Here is a 27,428-nt window from a genome sequence, read left to right on the forward strand (position 1 = left end):
TTTAAAGATTTTATTTATTTATCAGAGAGAGAGAGGGAGAGAGCAAGCACAGGCAGACAGAATGGCAGGCAGAGGCAGAGGGAGAAGCAGGCTCCCTGCCGAGCAAGGAGCCTGAGGTGGGACTCGATCCCCAGACGCTGGGATCATGACCTGAGCCGAAGGCAGCTGCTTAACTAACTGAGCCACCCAGGCATCCCTTTTGAGACTATTCTTGAAAGACAGTAGACATTCCAGCAGTCCAAAGATTGATACTAATATTCCTGTTTTCTGTGATACAAGGTAATACTAGTCTAGCTCATTTACAAGCTCTACCCAAACACATATTTATAAGATAGAAAGGAAGGTAAGATTAAGCAAATATTAAAGATTAATCCAGCATGTTATCTAATAGTGAATAGTATCAGTTATGAACTCTGTTTGATGGCAGGGATTTTTGTTTTTATTTTTTATTATTTTTTTAATTTTTTATTTTTTGGCTTACTACTTAACACCTGTGGCCGCCAGACTTAGTACTTTCTACCTAGAGTTGTGCCTGGCATGTAGAAGGTACCCAGTAAATGTGTCTTGCTTGAATGATGAATGCTAAACAGATTTTATTTTCTTTTAGACTTCTCATCATTTGAAAGTGGAACTCAATTCAGTGCAGGGACAAGTTGTACAGGCCCAGAATACTTTAAAACAAAAGGAAAAAGAAGAACAGCAACTTCAGGGGAACATAAATGAGCTAAAGCAATTGACTGAACAGAAGAAAAAGCAAATTGATGCACTCCAAGGAGAAGTTAAAATTGCTATTTCACAGAAGGTAGTAATATGGTATTTGTTTACTTTTTATGGGAAGAAAATCTTTGCAGTTAAGATAATGTGATAACACAGATGAGTTGCAACAAACAAAAATTTATATGCTCAAAATTCTTCTAAGTAATTTTTCTAAGTATTTTAATTATGTAATTAAATATATAAGTCTGGATTTCCATTCACTAACCATGTTTTTAGATAATCTTTACTTAAAATTAATCATCTGATAGACATAAAATTACCTTTTTATACACTAATATAACACTTAATGTTATGGGAATAATTTATACATTTCTAGGGCATTAGAAAATTTTAAAGGATTTTAAAAATAAATGATCCATATTAAGGGAAGATAAGAACAAAAACCACAAAATGGTATGTATTAAAGAAATTCAGGAGTGTAGGTTTCATATAGTTATAATTGTCTGATATTCTAAGTTACATCTTAATGGTTTTCATTTCTAACTGATTTTAATTTATTATTAAGCATCTATTTTTTATTAAATATATTTTAATACTTGTCTGTACAGGTTGACAAATGGATTGTACTTAATATTTGAACAAAAAGAACTTTCACTACTGTTGCATGTCATTTGGTCAACAGAGAAGAGAGAAGTGAAATATTTTTTTTTTAAAGATTTACTGATTTACTAGAGAAAGAGAGAGTGAGTGTGTGTGTGTGTGTGTGTTTGTGTGTGTGAAAGAGTGGGGTGGGGGTGTTCGGGAGAGGGGCAGAGGGAAAGAATCTCAAGCAGATTCCCCACTGAGCATGGAGCCTGCTGTGGACTCCATCACATAACCCTGTCTCACAGCACTGAGAGCTTGACCTGAGCCAGAATTAAGAGTCAGGTGCTTAACTGACCGAGCCACCCAGATGTCCTGAGAAGTGAAATCTCTTTTATGTAGAACAATCAAAATATGTCATTAAGAGTTAGTTATCACAGTACTAGAGAAAAAAATTTAACCTTTCAATTAGGTATTTTATGTTGACCACTGTATAACTATAACTGTGTCACTTTACAAAAGAGCAATTTTCTAATAACTCAAGAGTAGACAAATTTGCATTTTTGGTGTTCTATATAATCTCAAGGTAGGATGTAATTATCACAATACATATTCTGTTGTATGCTTTGATATCTTGAAGTAATTATTTTCCCCCAAATTTATTGTCCCCATAACCAGGTATTCCCCAGATCTTCATTTTTATAGCATAATAGTTTCATAAATTAAAAAAAAAAAAAGCCCAACTATTTTAGCACATTTTCTTCTTAATTAAATTATTAGTTTCAATAGGATTTATTTTAGATTTATGATTAATGTATATTGACCATACTTTGCATGAATTTATTAGACATCTTAAGAATTATGAGATCTTAAAAAAAAGTATTATGAGATCTTAAAAGAATTATGAGATTTTAAAGGAAATGTTTTTATTGGTAGTTGTCTTAGTTTGGATTGCTATAACAAAATACCATAGACTTGGTGGCTTAAACAGTAACTGTTTATTTCTCACAGTTCTGTAGGCTGGGAAGTCCAATATAAGGACAAAAAAATAAATAAAAAATATAGACACAGGCATATTTGGTGTCCGGTAAGGATCCATTTCCTGGCTTATAGACAGATGCTTTCTTTTTCTTTCTTTCTTTTTTTTTAAGTATAACTTCTTTTTTTAAAAGATTTTATTTACTTGACAGAGAGAGAGAGATCATAAGTAGGCAGAGAGAGAAGGGGAAGCAGGCTTCCCTGGTGAGCAGAGAGCCCAATATGGAGGTCTATCCCAGGATCCTGAGATCATGACCTGAGCTGAAGGCAGAGGCTTAACCCACTGAGCCACCCAGGCGCCCCTAGACAGATGCTTTTTTGCTGTATCTTCATATGGCTGAGAGAGAGATTACATCTCTTATGTTTCTTCTTCTATGGATACTAATCCCTAATTACTGATTCATGAGGGCTGTACCCCCATGACCTAATGGCCTCCTAAAGGTCCCACCTCCAAGTACCATCACATTGTGGATTTAGGCTTCAACATGGACTTTTGAGGAGGGCACAAACATTCAGAAATGGCTCTACTTAATTTATGTTAGTATATGGATGCTAAGATAAGGAGCATACTTTTTAAACTTGGGAAGGATAGTATTTTGGGGATTGTTGGTGGATAACCAGTTGCTATAAATTACATTTTTAAAAAAATATTTTATTTATTTGAGAGAGAGAGTGAGAGCCAGAGAGAGAACCTGAGTGGAGGGGGGGGGGGCAGAAGCAGAAGCAGAAGCACACTCTCCACTAAGTGGGGAGCCTGATGCAGGGCTTGATCCCAGGACCTTGGGATAATAACCTGAGCCAAAGGCAGACGCTTAACTGACTAAGCCTCCCAGGTTAGTCAAATCAAAATTAGTCAAAATCAGAATTAGACTTTGAATTTAGAGTAACTAGAGAATCATTGAAAGGCAAGTATAATTTGGTTTTGTTGAGGAGCACTGTAACATGGAAAGCAGGATAAATTTTGGAGCTAGGCAGATCTGAATTTAAATTTCATGTGATACACTTTAGGTTTATGGTCATGGGGGAGTCATCTTTCTGAGCTAAATAAAATGGAGTTGTAGAGTTGTAAAGATTGAGAAAAAGGTTAAAATATGCAGTACTGTGCCCAGTGCAATATAGAAATAAAATACTTGTTGGCTATTATATGGAAGTATAGCAAACTGTGATCTAAGTGTGTCGATGTGCATGGTCAACTCTTCGGTGATGGTCTGTGACAGTCACTGGCCCACAATGAAACAGGAAAAACAAATATAATGTTTAAATGGATATAGATATGTGTATGCACTTATATCACACACACACACACACATTTTGGATATATATGATTGTTTGGGAACCACTGATCAAGGATCCTGCAAGTAGGATCTTGGAAGTAAGTCAGTGGCCCCTGCACCAACTTTATTTGAAATCTGTTGTGGGAATACAGAATAAACAGGATAGGGCCCCCAACTCTCAAGGAGCTTATAATTTGAGGATGTAGGTATATAAAGAAAAAAAATAATGTATAAGGGAGAATGAAATAAGAACTTAAACAGAAATATGAAAAAATAGAACTTAATGGAAATTTTGACTGGCTTTCTAGGGAGTTAGCATTTTAATTGGGCTTTTGGAGATGATTATAATTTTGAAAGTTTAAAAAAGTAAATTAGACGTTTCAGGAGTTAAAACAATATTAGCAATATTTCTAAGACTTAGAAAATATTGTTATAGAACATGAGCTGTTGGAGTGCATGGTGAATGGAGAAGTGAGGGGAGGGATAAGGCAACAGAACTGGATGAAGTCAGATTACAGTAGATATTGTCATTGTTTCCACTATAAAATTTTAATATTGGAGTATTAAAGATTTTTAAGAAGGGAGGAATGTGATCAGACCCATTTTAGAGCGAAAACTGGTCAGTTTGTGAAAGGTGAATTGTAAATAACTGACCCTCCTGTATTCTGCTTTGGAAGTTTGGGTTTACTTCTATTAAAACAATTATCAAACTGTTGCATTGATCCTTTTTTTTTTAATTCCCCACTAATATATTTGAGTTCCTCAAAGTTGGAGAATTGTGTCTTTTTTTTTTAATTTTTAATTTTTTTTATAAACATATAATATATTTTTATCCCCAGGGGTACAGGTCTGTGAATCACCAGGTTTACACACTTCACAGCACTCACCATAGCACATACCCTTTCCAATGTCCATAACCCCACCCGCCTTCTCCTGACCTTCTGCCCCCCAGCAACCCTCAGTATGGTTTGTGAGATTAAGAGTCACTTATGGTTTTTCTCCCTCCCAATCCCATCTTGTTTCATTTATTCTTCCATGTTGCATCTCCACTTCCTCATATCAGGGAGACCATATGATAGTTGTTTTTCCCCACTTGACTTATTTCGCTAAGCATGATACCCTCTAGTTCCATCCACGTCATCACAAATGGCAAGATTTCATTTCTTTGGATGGCTGCATAGTATTCCATTGTGTATATATACCACATCTTCTTTATCCATTCATCTGTTGATGGACATCTAGGTTCTTTCCATGGTTTGGCTATTGTAGACATTGCTGCTATAAACATTCGGGTGCACATGCCCCTTCAGATTACTACATTTGTATCTTTAGGGTAAATACCCAGTAGCGCTATTGCTGGGTCATAGGGTAGTTCTGTTTTCAACATTTTGAGGAACCTCCACGTTGTTTTCCAGAGTGGTTGCACCAGCTTGCATTCCCACCAACAGTGGAGGAGGGTTCCCCTTTCTCCGCATCCTCGCCAGCATCTGTCATTTCCTGACTTGTTCATTTAAGCCATTCTGACTGGTGTGAGATGATATCTCATTGTGGTTTTGATTTGTATTTCCCTGATGCCGAGTGATATGGAGCACTTTTTCATGTGTCTGTTGGCCATCTGGATGTCTTCTTTGCAGAAACGTCTGTTCATGTCCTCTGCCCATTTCTTGATTGGATTATTTGTTCTTTGGGTGTTGAGTTTGCTAAGTTCTTTATAGATTTTGGACACTAGCCCTTTATCTGATATGTCGTTTGCAAATATCTTCTCCCATTCTATCAGTTGACTTTTGGTTTTGTTAACTGTTTCCTTTGCTGTGCAAAAGCTTTTGATCTTGATAAAATCCCAATAGTTCATTTTTGCCCTTGCTTCCCTTGCCTTTGGCGATGTTCCTAGGAAGATGTTGCTGCGGCTGAGGTCGAAGAGGTTGCTGCCTGTGTTCTCCTCAAGGATTTTGATGGATTTCTTTCTCACATTGAGGTCCTTCATCCATTTTGAGTCTATTTTCGTGTGTGGTGTAAGGAAATGGTCCAATTTCATTTTTATGCATGTGGCTGTCCAATTTTCCCAACACCATTTATTGAAGAGGCTGTCTTTTTTCCATTGGACATTCTTTCCTGCTTTGTCGAAGATTAGTTGACCATAGAGTTGAGGGTCTATTTCTGGGCTTTCTATTCTGTTCCATTGATCTTTTGATAAATAAGCCAGCCAATAATTGTTATAAATGAATGAATCAATCAGTCTGTCAGAGTAAAGATAATGAAGGCCCAAATATGAGCCCAAAGTCCTTTATGGTCATTACTGAGACTTTGCAGAGGGCTTAGTTGAGAGCCATGGAGGTGATTAAAGAGAAAGAAAACTAGATTTTGGGGGGAAAATGTTAAAGCAAAGAAGTAGTATTCTATAAAAGAAAATATGTAAGACCAGTATAGTCTTCAAGGTGAAAAAAGATGTCCAGGAATTCTTCATCATGAAGAATCTGAACTAGAGGAAATGAAAAGGAGGTGACATGGGATGTTAATGAGATAACATATAGGGAGGTCAAACCCCATTTCCTCCATAGGTATTAACACGACCTCCTGTCAGTCTGCCTCCTAGCTCTCTTGAATGTATCCCCTTTTCTCATTTCCTAGGGCCACGGTCTTAGTCCAGGCTATTTTGTTCTCCTATACAGGCTATTACAGTAGCTTATTAATAGTCATCGCAGGCTTTTCCACCTCCAATCTGTTTGTCATTCATTCATTTAAGAAGTATTACAAGACACCTGTTTTATGCTGTGTCACAATTTTAGGTGTTGGAGATATAAGCCACGAAAAGACAAGGAACCTGTTTTCATGGAGCTTACACTTTCTTGGGGAAGAAATTAAACAGGGTGATGTGAAAGCCAATGATAGGACAGAGTCCTACTAAAGGCTGGGTGATCAAAGAAACTTCTCTGAAAAGATTTGAGTTGATACATGAAAGTCAAGAGCTATTTGTACAAAGGTCCAGGGAGACAACTAGTACGAAGACCTTAAACTAGAGAGCTAGCTTAGTATTTTCCAAAAACAGAAGACCAACATAGATTAAGTATAGTGGGAGAGAAGAAGAAGAATGTGAAATGAGCTCAGAGAAGTAGACAGGGGCCAAAGCATATACATGCAAATATATAGATTATAAGACAGTAGAGAATGATATACTTTGTTCTAAGGATAGTTAAAATCAGTTGGGGAATTTTGAGCAGAGACTGGTGCAGTCTGATTATGGGGAGATAAAGGAGCAAGCAGAGAAGGCAATGAAAAACTCTTGGCAGTAGTCCAGGCAGTACATGGTGATAGTATGAACTAAAGTTTTAGGAGTAGATGGTTGGGAATATATTTTGGAAGCTGAGTCATTGGGACTTGCTGATAGGTTAGATGTTGAGAGACGATGGAAAGAGGAGTCAAGAATAATTCTATGTTTGTGGCTTGTGCAGGTGGGTAGATGATCATATTTATGGGGGAAAGTAGCAGCTTTTTGATGAGCAGTGTCAGGAATCCAGAGTTCTACTTGAGATAGATGTCTGTTAGTCATTGAAGTAGAGACGTCAGGGAAGTACTTGATGATAATGAGCCCTGAGTTCAGGCAGAGAGGTTGGGGCTAGAGACATAGTTCAGGAGTCAACTGTAAATAAATGATATTTAAAGCCATGAGTGTAGTTGAGATCTTCTAGAAAGAGACTGTGTATAGAATAAAAGGAGGACAGGACAGAATCCTGGGGTCCTAGAATATTTAGAGATCAAACAAAAGAAGAGCAGCTAGTAAAAGATTTAAAGAAGGAATAATCAATGAGATAGGTGGAGAACCTAATATACAAGGTGCCCTGGAAACCAGGTTGAAAAATATTTCTAGAAGGGAACATATCAGCTATTTCAAGTACTGCTGGGAGGTTAAGTAAGAGATACACTAGGACATAAATGTTGGGTTTTGGAACAAGGGGTCATTGGGTATTTCAACAGAAGTTGCATTGAAGTTGTGTATTTATTTTAAAAGCCAAGCGCTTATTTTCATACTATGTCATAATTTGTACATATCTCCTGAGTCTTCTTAAAGACTAAAGACAAGTTTAGAGTTTGGAGGAGTCAGACCTTTGCAAGATTTCCTTTTTCTGCCTTGCTGTTAATAAAGATGACCTGTAGAAATTTCCCAAGTTATTCTGGAATTTCAAGGAGTAGATATGATGTACTTTAATACAATAAGGACTTTTTTACTTCTTTCACGTAGAAATTTCCATTAGTTCAACCTTAAATTATGTCTTCTAAAGCATCTAACACTGCATCTTCTGTCAGAATATGGCTGTTACTCAGTCTCCTGAGATATCGATACTTCCCAGTGAAATGCTTTTTTTCTGTATTTAATGCTTTTTTATTTTTTGGTTTTTAAATTGGGACTTGCTGGATTTGGTATTTTGTATATCTTTAAGTTTGTAACTATAAGGTAAGTGAGTTACTCTTTATTAAAGAAGAATTTTCAGGCATAAATACTACGAAACTTGTACTCCGGAATCTTCTTAGTTGTGTAGATTTCATTTTATATTTGTAACTGGTTTTCTATATGCAACTGTTCTAAATGACTATTGTATGTTTCAGACAGAGCTTGAGAGTAAACTACAGCAGCAGTCAACACAAGCAGCTCGGGAACTTGCAGCAGAGAAAGAGAAAATGTCAGTGTTACAAAATACCTATGAAAAAATTCAGGAAAATCTAAAACAGCTTCAGTCTGACTTCTATGGGAAGGAATCTGAGCTTCTTGCCACCAGGCAAGATCTTAAGGTATAGTAAAATATAATACAAAAATGGAGTAGGTTGTTTATAGACATTCATTATATGACTGTTTGAGTCCAGATGGCAAGGGAATGTTAGTATTTATGGAATATCATGATTGTTTTCTATTAAATTATTATTTTTGGAGTTACATGCTTTTTAAAAATTAAATTGTTTTATGTTATTACAACATATATATGTAAATATAGGCAATTTAAAAATAACATCTGTAACAGTAAAATAATTTGGAAGTATGGTAACTGCTATATCTAAAGACTTTGCTGTCTTTATGTAAAAAGGTAATTTTTAAGAAGGACTTCTGTTTGATGGGCGGTGAGGATGCGGAGAAAGGGGAACCCTCTTACACTGTTGGTGGGAATGCAAGTGGTGCAGCCACTCTGGAAAACAGCATGGAGGTTCCTCAAGAAGTTGAAAATAGAGCTACCCCATGACCCAGCAATTGCACTACTGAGTATTTACCCCAAAGATACAAATGTGATTTGAAGGGGCACTTGCACGCCAGTGTGTATAACAGCAGTGTCCACAATAACTGAACTATGGAAAGAGCCCAGATGTCCATCAACAGATGAATGGATAAAGAAGATGTGGTATATATATACAATGGAATATCACTCAGCCATCAGAAAATGAAATCTTGACATTTACAACACCGTGGATGGAACTAGAGGGTATTATGCTAAGTGAAATAAGCCAAATAGGGAGAGCCAGTTACCGTATGATCTCACTGATATATGGAATTGAAGAAACAAAACAGTCATAGGGGAAGAGAGGAAAAAATAAAAAAAGATGAAACCAGAGTGGGAGTCACACCATAAGAGACTTAATCATAGGAAACAAACTGAGGATTGCTAAAGGGGAGGACGTTGGAGGGATGGGGTAACTGGATGATGGACATCAAGAAGGGCATGTGATTTGATGAGCACTAGGTATCATATAAGACTGATGAATCACAGACCTGTACCTCTGAAACCAATAGTATATTATATGTTAATTAATTTAATTTAAAAAATATAAAAAAAATAAAAAGGACTCTATTAGAAAAATCTAAGGATGTACCAATAGTGGTATTAGATGTTAATTAATTTAATTTTAAAAATATAAAAAAATAAAAAGGACTTCATTAGGAAAATCTAAGGATTTTTGAAAATGCAAGCAATTTTACTGTTGGTTGTCAGGCAGTATTGACTTTAGCTTTATATATTGGTCAACTTCCCAAGACTACCAGAATGTCTAATGATTAAAATTAGGAGATTTTAGCTCAAGGTAAACTTAATAACCTAAACATATATGGAAACCTTGTTCTTGACAGTACTGTTTGATTAAAGTATCATGTTTATTAAAATGAAGGATGTGGGAAAAGGATAATTTTTATGTAGCATTAAGGTATGAGTTCTCTAAGGTAAATGGAACATCTCCCAGATGGTCCAGCTAGTTGTCTCTCTTCCTTTCTCTTTTTGTCATGGTGAAATACTGTGCTTTTTCTTTTTTTCCTGTTTGGTTTTTTTGTTTAATTTAAAGTACATTATTGAAAAATTTTGTTGATAATCACAGGATATTTATATATAATATGTATAAATATAATATGTCTATATGTTACCATAAGCTGTTATAGGGAAGGCTTTAAGAAGGAGGTAAAATTTGAACAGTTTCTTAAGGTTATATAGTATTTGAATATATAGAGAGTCCTAAGAAAGGTTATTTAACTCTGGCACATTTGAGAAAAGGTGCTGCAGTGGAAATGAGCAGAGCCAGGAGGCTAGCATGCTGTTGTGGGTTTGGAGGTTAAGACTGGGATCAAATCATGAAGTATCTTACTTAGATGCATAGCAAGGATGATTGAACTTTATATTTGGGAGGGGGGTGGAAACGCAAAGTACAAGCAAAGGAATAAAATCAAGAAATGGACAGCTTAACCTGAAAGAGGTTTATAGACAGCTTGGATTGGTTCTGGGTAAATTAGGTAGGGAGATTAATTAAGAGGCTATCTCCCTTTCTCCATAAATTCCATTAATCAAGGTGTTAATTGATTAGATTGGGCTTAAAATTCAAGAGGATGGAGCAGAAAAGATGAATGAGGGAGACTGGGTGAAACCAGAGGACTGAATACAGATAGGCCACAAGGGAATTGAAGGAACCAGTGGTAATTAATGATTTGACAAAGAAATAGGAAACTTGGGTCAAAGAATTTTCCTAGTGCTGAGTTGTTGTAAGAAAAAAATACCATCTGATGTTTAGAAAGTCTTAATTTGCTGTACTCTCTAAGTAGCTTTATATTTTGGTATTTTTTTCTTTGTAACATTATTGAAAGTCAGGGAAGGTCTGTAGAAGAGTTTGGACTTTATCCTAAAGGCAGTAGGGACCACAGAAAAGCTATGCTTGGATCTGTAGGTTAGGCCAGTGACTGGTGGAGGATAAGGAATGCATTGTGGAGCAGCAGGGCTGAGTGTGGAGAGTTGAGAGGACACTAGGCAGAGTCCATGTACACGTGATGGTGGCCTGGGCAGTAACAGTATGGAGGAGAATGTGGATGAATTAGAAGGATGTTCAGCTGATCAAGGAGATGAAGCTTAAGGATTGATTGCATAAGTCCTATAGAAATCACACTGTTTCTGTTTTTGTTTTTTTCAGGCAGATATATTATTTACCCCAAAGCATGACATGGTGACAGGACTTAGATCTCTTAGGTCAATATTCTTTAAGCTAACAGCTGTTTTTACTATGTTTGAAAATTACATCAGCTACTAATAATTTTATATGTTGAAAGAAAAATTCATATGTTTGGACAAGAAGAGAAAGGCATAGGGATAAGGCTGCTGAGGAGTTTCTCAACTGTTAAGAGGCATGGATAGATCCTCTATTCCAAAGCATCGTTTTGCAGATGAGACTGAGGTCTGGTGTGGTTTGTGACAGTCCTAGAGCTGCCCAGTAACAGAACCATGATTAAATCTCAGTTCTTATGATTCATAGCCCTTTACTCTTTTATCATTATTTCACTAGGATTTTAAAATATAAAATAGAATATTGCTTACTTCTATTATTCATGCTTCCCAAAGTATCTGAATTACTTAGGAAGTTTAAAAAAAAAAATTCCTAGAGAACATCAAATGATACTTACGGACCAGAATAAGAGATGGTTATTAGCCATTATTTATTTATTTATTTATTTATTTTTGCTTCAAGAATGTTTTATGATCTTATTGCATAGAAATGAGAAGGGAGAGGTTGAGAACTTTGTAACATGACACCTACCTGAGTCTAGGCTGCCATCTGTGGGTTGATTGTGTACTTCAAGACACCAGTAGAGTGGAAGACAGGCTGCCTGATCTATGCCTTTAGCCCCATCTGCTGGATTGTTTGTGAAATACTGATGTTTGTTGACTGGATATTTCAAATTAATTGGCTATGCTGTGTGCTAGTCTTTTACTATTGAAGGAAGGTAGAAGTGGAATTTAATTTAAATTTTGTATCCCAAGTGAAGCAAAAATTCTAGGATAATAAGTTTAGAGTTAAATATAAAACTTTAGCCTTTACCATTCCTTATGTCATTTAATCAGGGATCAAGAAGAAACAATAAAATTTTAAGTTTTATTTTGAAAGAAGAAAGGAAAAATTATTGGGCAGACAAGAACAGTAGCTACCACAGAACACTGCAGAAATTCCTTTCAGCTACACTACTGTAATGTGATTGTGGTATTCAGGGTCAAGGTTGGTAGTTGATCTACTCAGGGATTTGCGGGAATAAGTGGCTTAATGATAGGTCCACAAAACTATTCAGTGGGAGGGGAAGTTCCCTTAGGGAAGAGATGCTGAAGAGATGAAAATAATGTGGCCTGCAACAAGAAAGATAAATGCATGGCAGTGTTATCACTGAATGGCCGAGATGAATATTCAGAGACAAGACAGAGCAACATGTCTCGGCATCTTCTGAAAAGAATAGTGAAAATTTTGAGCTTGATCTTAAACATTTAGTCACTGGGTTTTTGGGAATTTAAAATTTTATTGGATGTTATTTATACCATGGGCACTTTGGAATTCTTTTGGGTAAAGATTGTTAACTACAGGCTCTAGCGAGCCTCGAGCCTTGGTATTCTTTAGTGTTAGATCAGGACCTCTGTTGGCTGACAATTGCTATAAACTGTAGGGGCTAGGCTTTGTCAAATTTTGTTATTTTTACTTGAAATCACTTTGTGATGCTTATGCCAGTTCCCACATGTATCATGGAGCCTTCTGTAAACACATTCTAGGTGGAGTTCATTGTTTTTCTGTTCATTTGATGCATGGCAAATGCTCTCCTAGCACATACAGCTTCCATTTTACATACTGGTTCTGCTTTTCAGGCTACAGAGTCAACTTCTTTAAGTTAAGCACTATCTTTTACCTCCCTGTCTACCTTAGGAGTACACTCAATTAATGGTTAGCTACTTGGTTAGTGAAGTACTCGTGACTTTAAGATTTTTGAAAAAGGAGCCTTAGAGTTTTTAGTGTTCACTAGAAGCCATTGGAAATCGAAATTTTATTTATATCAGAAAGACTTCTGAACTGGATTTATTTGTAAGGAATAAACCTTCTCTTTCAGGAAGCTTGAGAACTCCTTAAATAAGGTCTTCATTTTAAAATTTTTCATCTATTTTTTTTTCACTGAATGCTTATTACTATAGCTGAGCCTTGCCCGCAGGGATCTTTGCTAGATTATATCTTCTGCCTCCTGTTCAAAGGAACTGTATCTCCAGAATAAGAAAGATGAACTTCTTCCAGATGGTGGGAGAGCATCTTAGAGTTCCTTTTCTTCTCTGCTGACATTTTGTAGTTGCAACTGAGAGTGTCAAGATTCCTGCCATTTTCTATTACCCACCTGTTGCCATATCTACCCCCAAATGAAACCTAATAGGTCAAAAAGCTTTCCCTTTTCACTAGCTTTGTCTTCACAAAATATTTGGGCTTTAGAACAGTCAGTAACTATGGGCAGTGTTGATCAACAACACTATTTCTACCACGTAGATGGGAAGTTAAGAGGCTGGGCTAATATCTTTGTCAGAAATAGAGCCCCAGATGTCTGGTAGAGTTTATTCTTTTGATTCACTTGATCAGGTTAGCAGATGTGAAATAGTTTTTTTCACTTCATGACAAAAACCCTTTCTGTTTACTAAAATTTCAGCATGTCACAGGACATCGTAGGCCCTGTAAGACATATATATATGTAATGTAGCATTTAACTACATCTCCTTTTAAATTGCTTTTTTTCATGTCTCCCCATATCTTCTAATTATATATATACACACACACACATAAATATAAATACACATAAACATATATGTACATATATATATATATTCTGAGTGTGTTTAATACAATCCCTTCTTGTATAATATTCCTTAATACCACTTAGCCAGTAATACTTACAGACGATTTCTAAAGGTTTTGGAATTGCTTCAGTTTTATTAAATATTTTACATTAAACTGTTCTCCATAGGCAGGAGAGTTAAGAGAGTTGTCTAGTGTTCTTTCTTTTTTTACCTGATGTTACTGAAAGGCATAACAAGCTATCTTGTTATAGTATATTGCTTTCTACTGTGCTTATGCTAACTGTTGTTTCTGTTGAAATTTGCTAAAATCAAAAAAAGACATATAATAATTTGGGGAAATTGTTTTTATAAGTCTGTAGAAGAGAAGCTTTCTCTAGCACAGGAGGACTTGATTTCAAACAGAAATCAAATTGGAAACCAAAATAAATTGATTCAAGAACTCAAAACTGCCAAGGCTACATTGGAGCAGGAATCAGCAAAGAAAGAACAGCAGTTGAAGGAGCAGTGTAAAACACTACAAGATGTCCAGAAAGAAAAGGTATTTCATTTTCTGACTAAATCTAGAATCTGAGAGTTACAATGGCTTTAGAAATTATCTAGTCAAATCTCTTACCTGATACAGGCATCACCTTTATCTTCAGCAGCAGCTCTCCTTAGATGGACTTCTGGTGTCTGAAAGAATACTTGTGATAATTGGATTTTTGATGCTCTGAAGTACTCTTAATAGCTCCTTTATCATTTCTACTCATTTTTCTTTTTGCTCTTTTTAGTTTTACAAATCTTTTTCATACCATAGACCTCTGGTTATTTAAAAACAGGTGTTACAGCTCCACAACTATCTTATATAACATTTTCTAGTGTGTGAATGAGAGAAAAAGGTCTAGAAGTAATTCTTAGCTTATAATTCTTAGAATTCAGAGCCAGGTCTTTCTAAGGGAAGTTAGAGTATATTTTACATAAATGGTGCTAAATTATAGAGTTGAAAGCCATCTGTTATATGACCAATACATTTAAAAGTTAGTTAAAGTACTATATGAAAGAGAAATTTGGATTTTAGGAAGCATTTTATTTCTGGCTTCATAGTTGAAATCACATTATTTCTATTAGCTGATAGGATATCATTCTGAAGTTTACAATTCCAGAAGTTCATTGGTATATCTTAATTGTGCAATTCTTGAAAGTCTCTTTAATTTAAAAAATTGGCGGATGTTTTTGTTGGGGTGGGAGTTTGGAGCTGACATGATATTCGTGATTTGTGCCTCAAGTTTAGAAAATTTTGAGACAACTATAGCATATAAGCCTTTAGTTGTAAGGGCTTTGGATCAGTCAGACTTTGTTGTAGTTTTGACTGTACCGCTAAAGGCTTTTATTTAACTTCTCTGAACCTTTGTTCCTTTATTATCAAATGAGGATTAAAAAGAGCTATTTAGTATAAATATCAAATTAGATAATATGTAATATCACTACCTAGGTGCCTTAAATAAAGATATTTCTGGTAATAGTAATAATAACAGCATTAAAGAATGGTAGTTTTGGCTAAATTTTATAGTGTTCTTACTTTGGCCAGACACTATTCATTTTATGGTATTAACATTAACTATTTAATGCTTATAAAGATCTTACTGTTGTTCACATTTTATAAATAATGACAAACAGGCAAGTGAAGGTAAGTAGTTTGCTCAAGTTAACTTAGGTAAAAAGGGGCAGAAACAGTGTCATAAATAGTTGTAGTTATTTTATTACATTGATTTTCAGTTAAGTATTTTAAAATTACTTTTTAATAAATTCTTTTTCTACAGTCACTGAAAGAGAAAGAACTCGTAAATGAAAAATCTAAATTGGCAGAGATAGAGGAAATTAAGTGTAGACAGGAAAAAGAAATTGTTAAATTGAGTGAAGAACTCAAGTCCCACAAGCAAGAAAGCATAAAGGTATGTTAAAATAATCATTGTTCTTCCCTCTGTACTGTATTTTTGTCATTTAAATAAAAAAATACATATATTATTGGAAACCTGCTATGTGCCAGACGTGTTGTTTTGTCATTTTGACAAATGCTCTCACTATTGTGCTGCATATTGTGCTGCAATTTGATTTAATTTTTTTTTTTGTCATTCAGACTTATGAATTTAGCAACTTTTGACAATGGAAAATGACCAAAGTATTTTGGATATTTAAAATATCCAAATATCTATATACATATATTGAAACTATGTTACTTACGTTTTCAGTTTATTGAATAAAGCAAAGTAATTCTAAAAGTTTAGATTTGTTGAGATGATAATCAAGGGAGCTATTGATTTAGGGGTACCTGGGTGGCTTAGTTGGTTAAGTGTCCTACTCTTGATTTCAGCTCAGGTCTAGATCTCAGGGTTGTGAATTCAAGCCCTCTGTTGGCTCCATACTGGGTTGTAGAGCCTAATTAAATAAATAAATTTTTTAAAAAGTTGGGGGGCACCTGGGTGGCTCAGTTGGTTAAGCATCCCACTCTTGGTGTCAGCTTAGGTCTTGATCTTAGGGTCATGGGTTTGGGCCCCACCTTGTGTTCTATGCTGGGCATGGAGCCTACTTCAAAAAATAAAAAAGAAGAGCTATTGATTTAGAAAATGATGCTTATAGATAGTAAGCTAAAAAATAGAGTCTAAAACTCGGATTTTTATGGGATTGTGTTTTTTCAATTGTTTTTCTTTCCTAAAATTTTTGATAATCTGTTTTGAACATTTTTCCTGTCATAAGAATAATAGGGGATCAGTTGAAAAAAACCAATTGTCTATAATTTGCTTTATAAAAAATTATTAAATTTCTTAGAAAAAGGTTAAATTCTCTCTTGAGTGCTCTCACTCCCTTTTATGTCTACCAATATACTTACCATTTTGGCTTTTAATTAATTATCTCTTTATATCATTATATTCTTATATACTGTGACTTCCGTAAAGCAGGTAATGTATATAATTCATCTCTATATGTCTTCTTAAAAACTAACACAATGTGTGATGCCTACGCGGTGACTAGTGAATGCTGGCTAAGTGAAGAAAGGGAAAATAGGGGCTAGGAGTTTTTCCATAATTGAATTAAAATATGCATGTAAAGTTATTACTTGAATCTAAATGGTTATTGAGCAGGAAGTAAATAATCTTTCCTCTTTTAAACCAATTGTTTAAAATAGTGAACTTTAAGGATCTCCTAAGAGGAGAAGTTAAAACTCATATTGTATGTATTGTTATGATAACTTGTCTAACAGCTACATATGGAAACATTTACCGTAAAGGATGATTTATTTTTGGCCTTTTTCAATAGGAGGTAACAAATCTCAAGGATGCCAAGCAGCTTTTGATTCAGCAGAAATTAGAGCTTCAAGGGAAAGTAGATTCCTTGAAGGCAACCCTTGAGCAGGAGAAGAGAAACCAGCAAATGCTAAAAGAACAGGTGAAAAAGGAGGAAGAGGAACTGAAGAAAGAATTTACTGAGAAGGAAGCTAAACTGGTTAGTAATTTTATGGTGGGGAGTGTGTTTTGAGATTGATTTTATCAGTCAATCCAATAACAGAGGATTTTTCTACTTAGAAGTTAGGATTTAAATGCTCTTACCTAGCATTTTAATTTTTGATTGAGAAAAGAGATCTGATTTGTTTAAAGAGCTGGCATGTATTTGGAAATATTTTAGTCTGTAATTACATTTTGGTTTATATAAATAAAAATTCAATAAAACTTAATTCAAAAAAATGAAAACCTTTCAGTGCCAGAAAAACAAACAAATCCACAATTGTGTAGGTTGAGGTAAATGGCACGGATTGCTAATGATGTTAAACTCATTTGTTTAGTCCAAGTGAATGTTGATAAGGGAGAACGGAAACTTCAGTTTGGAATTTTGATGACCAAAGTCTACTTTTCCTTCCCTAAATTGTGCATGCCAAAATGGGAAGCATCTGGCTTTCCTCTATTGAATTAAGTCCAGATATCCCCACATAGCTTGAATGGTGAATATTTTAGTTGAAGGTTTGCAATTTCAAGTTCACACAGTGATCTGAAGGGTTTGTATTTTTTTGTTTGTTTTTTTGTTTTTTGTTTTTGTTTTGTTTTGTTTGGTTTTTGGCAGGTTGATAGACAAAAAAGATGCATGTGGAATTTGAGATGGATAATGCCAGCTTTGCATCCAGGGCCTTTGCTATCCTTAACTATGTGTTCTTCCTCTGCGCTAGTGAGAAAAGGAAAATATCTCAAATAGCTTTATGTTCACTGGTGTTATAAGAAGCTTGCTGACCATCATTTCAGCATAATGGCCTTGAGCCACTTCAGATTACACAGATGTTTTTGGAATTAGTTTCATTAGTGTAAAATGAAATACATTCTCCTGCCTTCTTTCCTGAAGAAGTAATATTATTTATGTTGCCAATATTTTAAACTCAATAGCTAATTAAATTTATTTTGCATTACTTTTGTAATAGGTTTTTTTCTCACTGTTCTTCCTTTTTCAGCATTCTGAAATAAAAGAAAAAGAAATAGGAATGAAGAAGCAGGAAGAAAATGAAGCTAAACTTACCATGCAGATTACAGCATTAAATGAAAACTTAGGCACTGTAAAGAAAGAGTGGCAGTCCAGTCAACGGAGAGTCAGTGAGCTCGAGAAACAGACGGACGACTTACGGGGTGAAATTGCAGTGTTAGAAGCCACAGTTCAGAATAATCAGGATGAAAGGAGAGCACTACTAGAAAGGTGATTGATGTCTAGTCAAATTAGTTTATTTCCATTCTAAGTGACGAAAAGATGGTCTTTTTCCACATTTAAAAAAAATACAAGTCTTGAGAAAAACGCATGGGTCCTGTAGGTATTTATGTAGCCATTTAAAAACTAATCCTTAAAGCAATCAGATAGTTGAAATTCATGTATTATATTTGAAGTTACTGAAGTAGTTTATTATGTATGTTCTAGAAGGATCTTTATCATTAAAAAATTTAATATTCTCTTTGCCATCTATTCTAGATGCCTTAAAGGAGAAGGTGAAATAGAAAAGCTTCAAACCAAAGTCCTAGAATTGCAAAGAAAGCTGGATAATACCACTGCGGCAGTGCAGGAGCTGGGCAGAGAAAATCAGTCCCTTCAAGTAAGTCATCTGGTAATGTGAGGCTGTTTTTCAGTATAGAATTAACTCTTAGGGAAAGCACATTTTCAGTCTTCAAAAGAAATCTCTGATATTTAGTAAATACTTTTGAATGGTTACTTTCTTTGTAGCGGTATTGTGTGTGTTGTGGATAATTAAATAAAAGAGATAAAGAATTTGTCTGAGAGAACCCTGGGATTAGTGAGAAAGCCTTGTCATTCCTGAATTGTCAGTACTGGGAAAATTCAGAAACATCAAGGAATAGTTGAGTCACTATTTGATAAAGAAGTGATGGGCTTGGTGCCCAGAAAGGATTGATCATTAAGGTTAGAATGGATGGGAAATCACTAAGGATTAGAAATTACCAGTGCCTTTGAGGACTAAAATTTGATTTACTTTTTTTTTTTTTTTTGTCATTCAGACTTATGAATTTAGCAACTTTTGACAATGGAAAATGACCAAAGTATTTCGGATATTTAAAATTTTATCCCATGGTGCCTATAAGTCAAAATTCTATAAAAGTTGGGCACCAAATTAGAAATTATGCATCATTCTTCAAAATGTTGAATGTTATATGTACAGGCACTTGTTTTTGTTTGTTTTTTTTTTAATAGATCAAACACACACAAGCATTAAATAGGAAATGGGCTGAAGACAACGAAGTACAAAACTGTATGGCCTGTGGGAAAGGCTTTTCAGTAACAGTGAGACGGGTAAATTATTTTATTCATATTGCTATGGTTCTGAATTTTATTTCTCAATATCAGTTAATGTTTTAACAATCAGCATAATCTTGCATTTGATGGATTAAAAACATTTTCTATTTGTTGATTAACTTTACAGCTATATAGAATCATTAAATTTTATGCAGTATAGTTTCTGATCAGCATATGTGTTTCAATTTTAGTTTTAAATTTAGTCATTGCCTCTCTATTGAGTTACTCTCTGGAATAATCATTTTCTGAACCAGTGGGCCAGGATTAAACTCATATGTTTTAGTAATCATTGGGTTCTTTTAAAGAAAAAGAAGAGATTAAAAAACCTTTTTTTCTAAATAATACCATGTTATGTTTCAGGTTTATATTCTTATTGATGAAATTATGCCTAAAACACTTGGCAAATAGGAATGGTTTTTACCTGGTAGGATGAGATGCTTTATTATTACTTTTTAGATGCCTCTTAAGGTTCTTTTGAGAATTCCATGATAAATGCCATATAAAATTTTTAGCATGGTATCTGGTAAATAGGAAACATTCAGATTAACTAAGGGATTAAATTGACATACTGAATGGGTATATTATTTATTTATTTATTTATTTTCTGAATGGGTATATTATTAAATAATATACTAATCACTTGAAAATTAATATACCTTCACAGTACAGTCTGTAGTAGTCTTGTAGTCTCATAATGCTTTTGGTATAGTTTTTATGCTTGAAATTGTTTAATTTTTGTCATTTACAGCATCACTGCAGACAGTGTGGAAATATCTTCTGTGCTGAGTGTTCAGCCAAAAATGCCTTAACTCCTTCTTCCAAGAAGCCTGTTCGTGTCTGTGATGCATGTTTCAATGACTTGCAAGGATAATGGGTTATCACAATGTCAGAGTAGTATTACACTAACATTAGATTTTTAATAAATGCACTTAATAGAGGTCTTGGACTACTATTTGATTTGGACAGTGGTTGCAATATTAGACCAAATTAGAATTCATATATTTTGGAATGTTATCAATATCAAGTAAAACTCTTCTATTTTTGTGAGACTTGGGCTCATCTTTCATTACTTTTTTCCATTTAACCCCTGGAACAGCTTTCATGCCAAGTTTAGAATTAGCCAATGAAATGTAAATAAACTTTGGACAGAAAATAGCAATGTATTTTTTTAAATATAATTTTATTGTTCACAAATGACATGAATACAGTTCCATAGCTTACTTCTTCCTCCCAAATTTAGGATACAAAAATGTACATGGGTGATATATGTTGCACAATAGCACATTAATTATATTAAATACTCATTGTAAAGTCATGCACAGAACTATAAAACTTTCTTTTTTTTTCTTATATGTAGGTTCATAGCTCAGTTGCATTATTATGTTATAAATTTACTACTCAAGTATTCTAAATACAGTTTATGTTGAAATATGTATTAACCATGAATTTGAACATGGTTTTTGTTTTAACAATATTGATTAAATTCTCTTGGGTAGATTTTATGAAAACCTCTGCAAAATCAGTTTGCTTACTTTATGGTTATCCTGGGGTGGGTTGTATTTTAAAGATTAGGGTTAATTTTTCTTTTTCTTTGTCTTTTTCTATCTAACTTTTAAACTCTCACATATTCTCAATTAGGAATCTAGAAAACCTCTCACCCTCACCCCACAGTTGGAGGATGAATAATAGAAATTGTATAATGGTTCTATTCTCAGTTTCTTGTAAGAGGAAAGTTTTCTGAGATTAGCCTTTATATTATACCCTCATTATACCCTATATTATACCTTGTCTCTCCTGCATCTGTGGGAATCTGAGTTTGCTTTTTTAATGGATCTTTGTTTTCCTTTTATTTGGTTTAACCTTCCTAAGCATAGCTCAGCTTCACTATTGTTTTATAATTTTGCATCTTAAAGGCAGTAACTGATAACGCTCTGGTCTTATCTGCATAAACGAATACAAATGATAAGGAGATATTAAATATTCTACTTTATATTTTCTTCTTACCTAGTAGGGAAACATTTTTGAAAGTTGTGAACTTGATTTTAATTTAAAATGATTCTGAATTTGGGGTTCTATATCAGCTGGCAAATCTTTTAATTTTGCAAAAATATTACTATGAAATTACTTCGAAATAACAGCTGGAGAGAAGAGTATCACCAAAAACAAATGTATGTGGGAATCCCAAAGTTATTTATAATCAGAACTGAAGCAGAATGGCTAATTAAGGATAATTAAAAGTTAGCTTATTTGTATGGTGAACAATGGAATTGAGTTTTAATTTATTATGGTCTTACTCATTTGGCAAATTGGAAAAAATCTGTAGAGAGGTCATTAATACTGACTTATTCTTTTTAGAAAAAAAAGTACGAAGTTATCCATTTGTGCAATGTAATCATTTGGTAACAATATCAGGGAAGGATGGGACTTCGTATTTCATTTGCAATGGTTTACCATATATACTTGCTTTCAAATATCATGCTGAAATAAAGTTGTGTTTATGCTTTACCTGTAACATCTAAGAACTAAAAAAGATTGTCAATAATCATTTAATTATTTTTTAAAAAGCCATTTAAATAAGTCTTGCTGTCAGTAGCTATTAATGACTCTGGTTGTGAGGCCCTCAGTTTGTATAAACATATATCCTTCAGCTTATATAAAGAAGAAATACAGTGACTCTTTATTAAAAATAATAATTGGATAATATAAATTGAGCTAAAATTATTTGAGCCTTTTTATATACTTATAAATTCTTTCAAATAGTCTTAATTCTGTACTTTAACACATTAGAAACAGTATGAAACTTGGGAACTTTCTGCTTTGGAAAAATGGATACTCATAGCACCATTTTTTGTTTTTGTTTTTGTTTTAAGATCATAAAACTTCATGAGGATTATAGGTTAAGTATTTGTTCATTTTGTCTCCTAATTGCGCGCACTGAAGGCCTTTTCCCTGTCTTGTCCCCCCACCTCTATGTTCCCCCCAATTGTGGGGACAACAAATAAAATCATATGTGTTTGAGTCATTTTCTAGTTTTCATCTAGCTAATCTCATTTCATAGGTCCTGAATAATTTACCACAGGCTACTATACTAATAATATTGGAAATGAAACCTTTTCTTTATTGTTGTTTATTAACTTTCACTAATTTAAGATGTTTTAGAAACAAAGAATTTTCTTTTTCTTTTATTTAAAGTCATCTTCTGAGTTCTTATTGGCTATACATTTTAGATGTTTGCTGGTACTATTTGTCAGTGAGTTAGAACTCGCATGTCTGAGCTGTTGGCTCTAACGCAGTCTTTTGGCATCACTTGTTAGTAAATTCCAAACCCCAGCACAGAAATGTGAATTAAAATCAAGTTTTGCTGGGTTAGTGTACAATAAACTATACCTACAGATTTTCTTTAATAGGAAGAAGAGAAAGCTGCTGGTATAGGATTAGTTCATTTTGAAGAAAAAAGAGGGAAATAAACACAAAGACCTCAATGCAGTGTACAAATAACATTTTGTTCAACTACCTCTTAATGTGGAATTAGCTAGTTTAATAGTTTCCTCACCGTAATGTTAAATAGTAACTGCCAAATTTGTTAGTTTCCCATCTCTCTTAGAAAGGCTTTAAGATTATTTTATAGTTTTGAGAACTTTGAAGCCACTTTTTTTTAACTTTGCATTTGCATAAAAATGTTTAGCTTTTAAGTGGACAGCAAATTATGATCATATATTTTGATATTCATGACCTATTTGACTATAGCAATTTTTTTTTAATGCACTTTGGCTATTAAACCATGGATGATTTGATCCGTAAGATTTAAACGTGCCATCAATTTAGTATTCCTAGACATGAGCTTGATGAATGGTATTCTGTAATTATAATGTGCCACACATTATGGTGTCTTAATTGCCCTTTGCCTGAATTTTAATGATCAATTTGTTATTGTTGCAGATGTGAATATTGTGCATAAACTTACTAAATTTATGTAAAATTGTATAAAGTAGAATTGGAAATTGCTAAGTTCTTTCTGTGTAGAAGTAATGAATTTATTGTAACATGATGCAGTTATATATATGTCATTGTGTACTTCCTTGAACTGGATCCTATATTCATAGTTTCTATAGAAACTTGTGCATGAATATTTTCTCATTTAGGTTTTTAATTCATTATTTGTATTGTGTTTCCTACTTGTGATCATGTAGTTGTGCCTTATTTTTGTGAGAGAGTTTAGCTCAGTAAATACTGTAATTTCTAAACTCAGTGAGTGGAAGGTTATTGATTATAAATGTAACTGATAAATTACACAACAGCATTTAAATCTGTATAGAGAACAATGGAAGGATCCTTATTGAATTGTTGCTTTTGTTTTTTTTAATTTGTTAAAGATGATATTAAAAAACCTTTTCTTTCTAGTACCTGTATTCTGTGACTGTAAATTATTTTGCCTATTTAAAAAAGAGTACAAAATGGTAACCATTTTGTATATATTTACAGAATGTTAGAACTTTCTACTTGGATGGAGGCAGGGGATAAGCTTTGATGTTTAACTTAAAGTAGTAAGTTCATAACTTGAAGAGAAATTACTAAAGCCATTTTGCTTAGGACATTCTGTTTTCATTCCATTCATTATTGTGGAAAATTAATAAGCTACAAAGAAGTATTAAAACAATATTGAAGTAATTCCTTCTTTAATTGTTTATCTAAGTTTAGCACCCAGGTGACCATTTAAAGAGTCTTTTCTAAGGACTCAGTAAGCCATCATTTTTACTGTGTTTTTCCTGGGAACCAAAGTTCCCGAAGTGTTTTTTCATTTTACTCTAATGTGTGCTTGCCTTTAAAGAGTTTAATATGGATGTTTTTAAGGACTTATTGGATTATATAATAGATATGTTCTTTTATGAGATTTATAGAATTTCAGTTTAAATATATAGAGTATTCTTTTTTTTTTTTTAAATTTTATTTATTTATTTGACAGAGATCACAAGTAGGCAGAGAGGCAGGCAGAAAGAGAGGAGGAAGCAGGCTACCCGCGGAGCAGAGAGCCTGATGTGGGGCTTGATCCCAGGACTCCAGGATCATGACCTGAGCCAAAGGCAGAGGATTTAACCCACTGAGCCACCCGGGCACCCCTATATAGTGTATTCTTTTAAAAATTCTATTGTGGTAAGAATGCCTAACATAAGATCTACCTTCTTTGACAGCTTTTTCAGTGTATAGTACAGCAGACCTCTAAAGCTTCCTCATCTCATTTAGCTGGAATTTTATACCATTGATTGGTAACTCCCCATTTCTCCCTCTATTGGAAACCACGTTCTACTCCAATTCTGTGAATTTGACTACTTTCGATACCTCATGTCAGTGGAATCACACAGTACTTGTCTGTATCTGGCTTATTTCCCTTAGCATAATGTCCAAGGTTCATCTATATGGTTGCAAGTTGCAGAATTTCCTTCTTTTTAAGTTTGAAACAGTATTCCATTGTATGTATGTACTACATTTTCTTTATCTGTTCATCCTCTGATGGACATTAAGGTTTCTTCCACTTCTTTGCTACCGTAAATAGTGCTGTGATGGACACGGGATTGTTAATATTTTTTTGTACATAGCATATTCTTAATCGGTTTTAAATCTTGACGCTAATTTACTCAGTCTTTCTCTCCCTCAAATGAGATTTCAGGGTAAAATTAGTTTTTTATACATATAAATATTTACTGGACTCATGGGACTTTAAAAAAAGAATCCTGAGAGATTGCCTAGTTCCAGTCCATTGCCCTCCTCTTGGCTTGGTTTATAGCTAAAAATTCCTGCAAGAGGATTGTTATTTTTTTCTAAAAAATATATATATTATTTTTTGGCCAGAAATTTCCAAGTCTTCTCTTACATAAATCTGTATTGTCTTCTGGACGTAATTGCTTTCAATCCCATCTGGGTGCCATCTCTAGGAGCTTACTTGAAGTCTAGTCCCTGTTCTCTGCTCGTTTTTTTCTTTTTTCTCATTTATTCTTAGACATTAACAGTAATTATTGTTTTCCAGATTTTCCTCTTATTTCTACCTGTTCTTGATAAATATCTGAGATTATTATACAGAGACTGTGACCTTCCTTTCTAATAGTGCTTGGTTCTTGTAGAAGAGCCTTTTTGCTGTACTTGTCTGTCCTGCCTGGTTTACTGGTGAAGTCTGTGTTTTTCCTCAGAGAATTAACTGTGCACATGACTTTTTTAGGCATCATCCTCTCTATCCTATCCTCCAACTTAAGGAGATCAGTTAATGTCTCACTTACCTTTAAGCCCAGATTGATTGATTTAATACTTCCATTTTGGAAATTGCAAAAGTTACCAATCCTAAATTGAAATTTGTGGATTTCCTTTTGATATAATCTGACTATAAGAACTAGTTTTTTAAATGCAGTTAATAGTATATTCTACCATGACAATATAATAATTCAAATTGCCTTTCTTTGTAAAACTTCCAATGATGTTTCAAGTCCTTCCTGCCAAATAAACTTGACTGTACTGTGCTAACACACGTGCACACGCGCATACACACACACACACGCACACACCACTCAAAACCAGAAAGTGGTTTTATGACACATTCTTCCAAAAATGAGGTTCAGAGAAAGACTATTTCTAATAAATCTTAACTATTTCTATGAAAATCTCCTATGTAAAACTGTTAACCAGTGAAACTGAAACAAATACTTTTTTTTTTTTCTTAAAATAAGGAAATTTAGTCTTTAGGATTTTCTACTTCTAAGTTAGGTTATTTTAAAATATACCTAAGATAAACAAACTGTTGGCAAATAAGAATTTAAAAACTATTAAATATAGACTTATTGCTTAATCTGTTAGAAGAGCAAAGTTTATATCTGAGTTAGAATTGCATGTGAGGTAGGACTCTAAAGCAGTAAGACTGATTTACAAACCATGTGGGAAATTTGTATTCATTATTGACATACTCGAAGTGAGTAGAACTCACACTGAGCACAAGCAGGGGACATTGCTTTCCTCCTGACACTCCATCCATCTAACCTTTCACCTTTTACAAATTCTAATAGCACCATCCTTCACTCACATCTCTTGCAAGTCCTGCCAAGACATTACAAGGTAGTCTAGATAACACTATGTACCTGCCAAAAAAGTCCTCAGAGTTCAAATTTGTTGCAGTCATTATTCCTCCATAGTGAGGATTTTCTTGGCTCAAATTCTCAAATTCTGGACCTCCTTTAAAAAACAAATTTCCTTCTAGCTCATCACTAAATAAGTATTACAAAAGTTTGAATGAGGGGCACCTGGGTGGCCCAGTGGGTTAAGCCTCTGCCTTCGGCTCAGGTCATGATCTCAGGGTCCTGGGATCGAGCCCCACATCGGGCTCTCTGCTCGGCAGGGAGCCTGCTCCCTCCTCTCTCTCTGCCTGCCTCTCTGCCTACTTGTGATCTCTGTCTGTCAAATAAATAAAATCTTAAAAAAAAAAAAGTTTGAAAGAGTATCTTAATCCCTAATGTCTAAAAAGATGCACCACTTGTTTTAGGTCCCTAAATGTCAGGATTCTGCAGGCAATGTAAATAAAGATACATTCTTGGTTTCCTGATTCTTGGTGAAGCAAGAGACCACTGCTATTATTTGTGCCGTCCACATTTCCTGTTTAAAATATATGGGGGGGGGGAGCAGAGGGAGAATGTTGTCAATTTTTCACATATTTAGACTAATATTTTCCTTTTATTTATTGACTTGCTCTTTAAAACTGAAGACTAATGAAACATTGCATATTTCCCATTTTCTTTCTTAAATCCAGTATATCATAAAATAGCTCTAATCATGCATGAAGGTGCAAGTGGATTAAATGAGTATGGTATGGAAGAAGTTGGGAAAACAGTTACTAGTAATCAAGGAACCATAATAGTCAATGATAACTAAT

At 34.2% G+C, this 27,428-nt stretch overlaps 1 protein-coding gene across 3 annotated transcripts in view; it reads left to right on the plus strand.

The window, feature by feature from the left end:
- Window positions 1-23,925, plus strand: part of EEA1 (early endosome antigen 1) — a 119,420-nt gene extending 95,495 nt beyond the window's left edge. For all 3 annotated transcript variants that reach the window (XM_044228845.1, XM_044228846.1, XM_044228847.1), the window contains 9 exons: window positions 608-802; window positions 8,214-8,396; window positions 14,064-14,249; window positions 15,511-15,642; window positions 17,006-17,191; window positions 18,183-18,421; window positions 18,689-18,809; window positions 19,421-19,519; window positions 20,271-23,925. In XM_044228845.1, the coding sequence (XP_044084780.1) occupies window positions 608-802; window positions 8,214-8,396; window positions 14,064-14,249; window positions 15,511-15,642; window positions 17,006-17,191; window positions 18,183-18,421; window positions 18,689-18,809; window positions 19,421-19,519; window positions 20,271-20,393 (1,464 nt within the window). In that variant the 3' untranslated portion in view covers window positions 20,394-23,925. The remainder of the gene's footprint in view (window positions 1-607; window positions 803-8,213; window positions 8,397-14,063; window positions 14,250-15,510; window positions 15,643-17,005; window positions 17,192-18,182; window positions 18,422-18,688; window positions 18,810-19,420; window positions 19,520-20,270) is intronic.
- Window positions 23,926-27,428: the final 3,503 nt, after the last annotated feature.

The sequence above is a fragment of the Neovison vison genome, chromosome 12 (genome assembly GCF_020171115.1).
Source record: "Neovison vison isolate M4711 chromosome 12, ASM_NN_V1, whole genome shotgun sequence".
Taxonomy (NCBI): Eukaryota; Metazoa; Chordata; class Mammalia; order Carnivora; family Mustelidae; genus Neogale; species Neogale vison.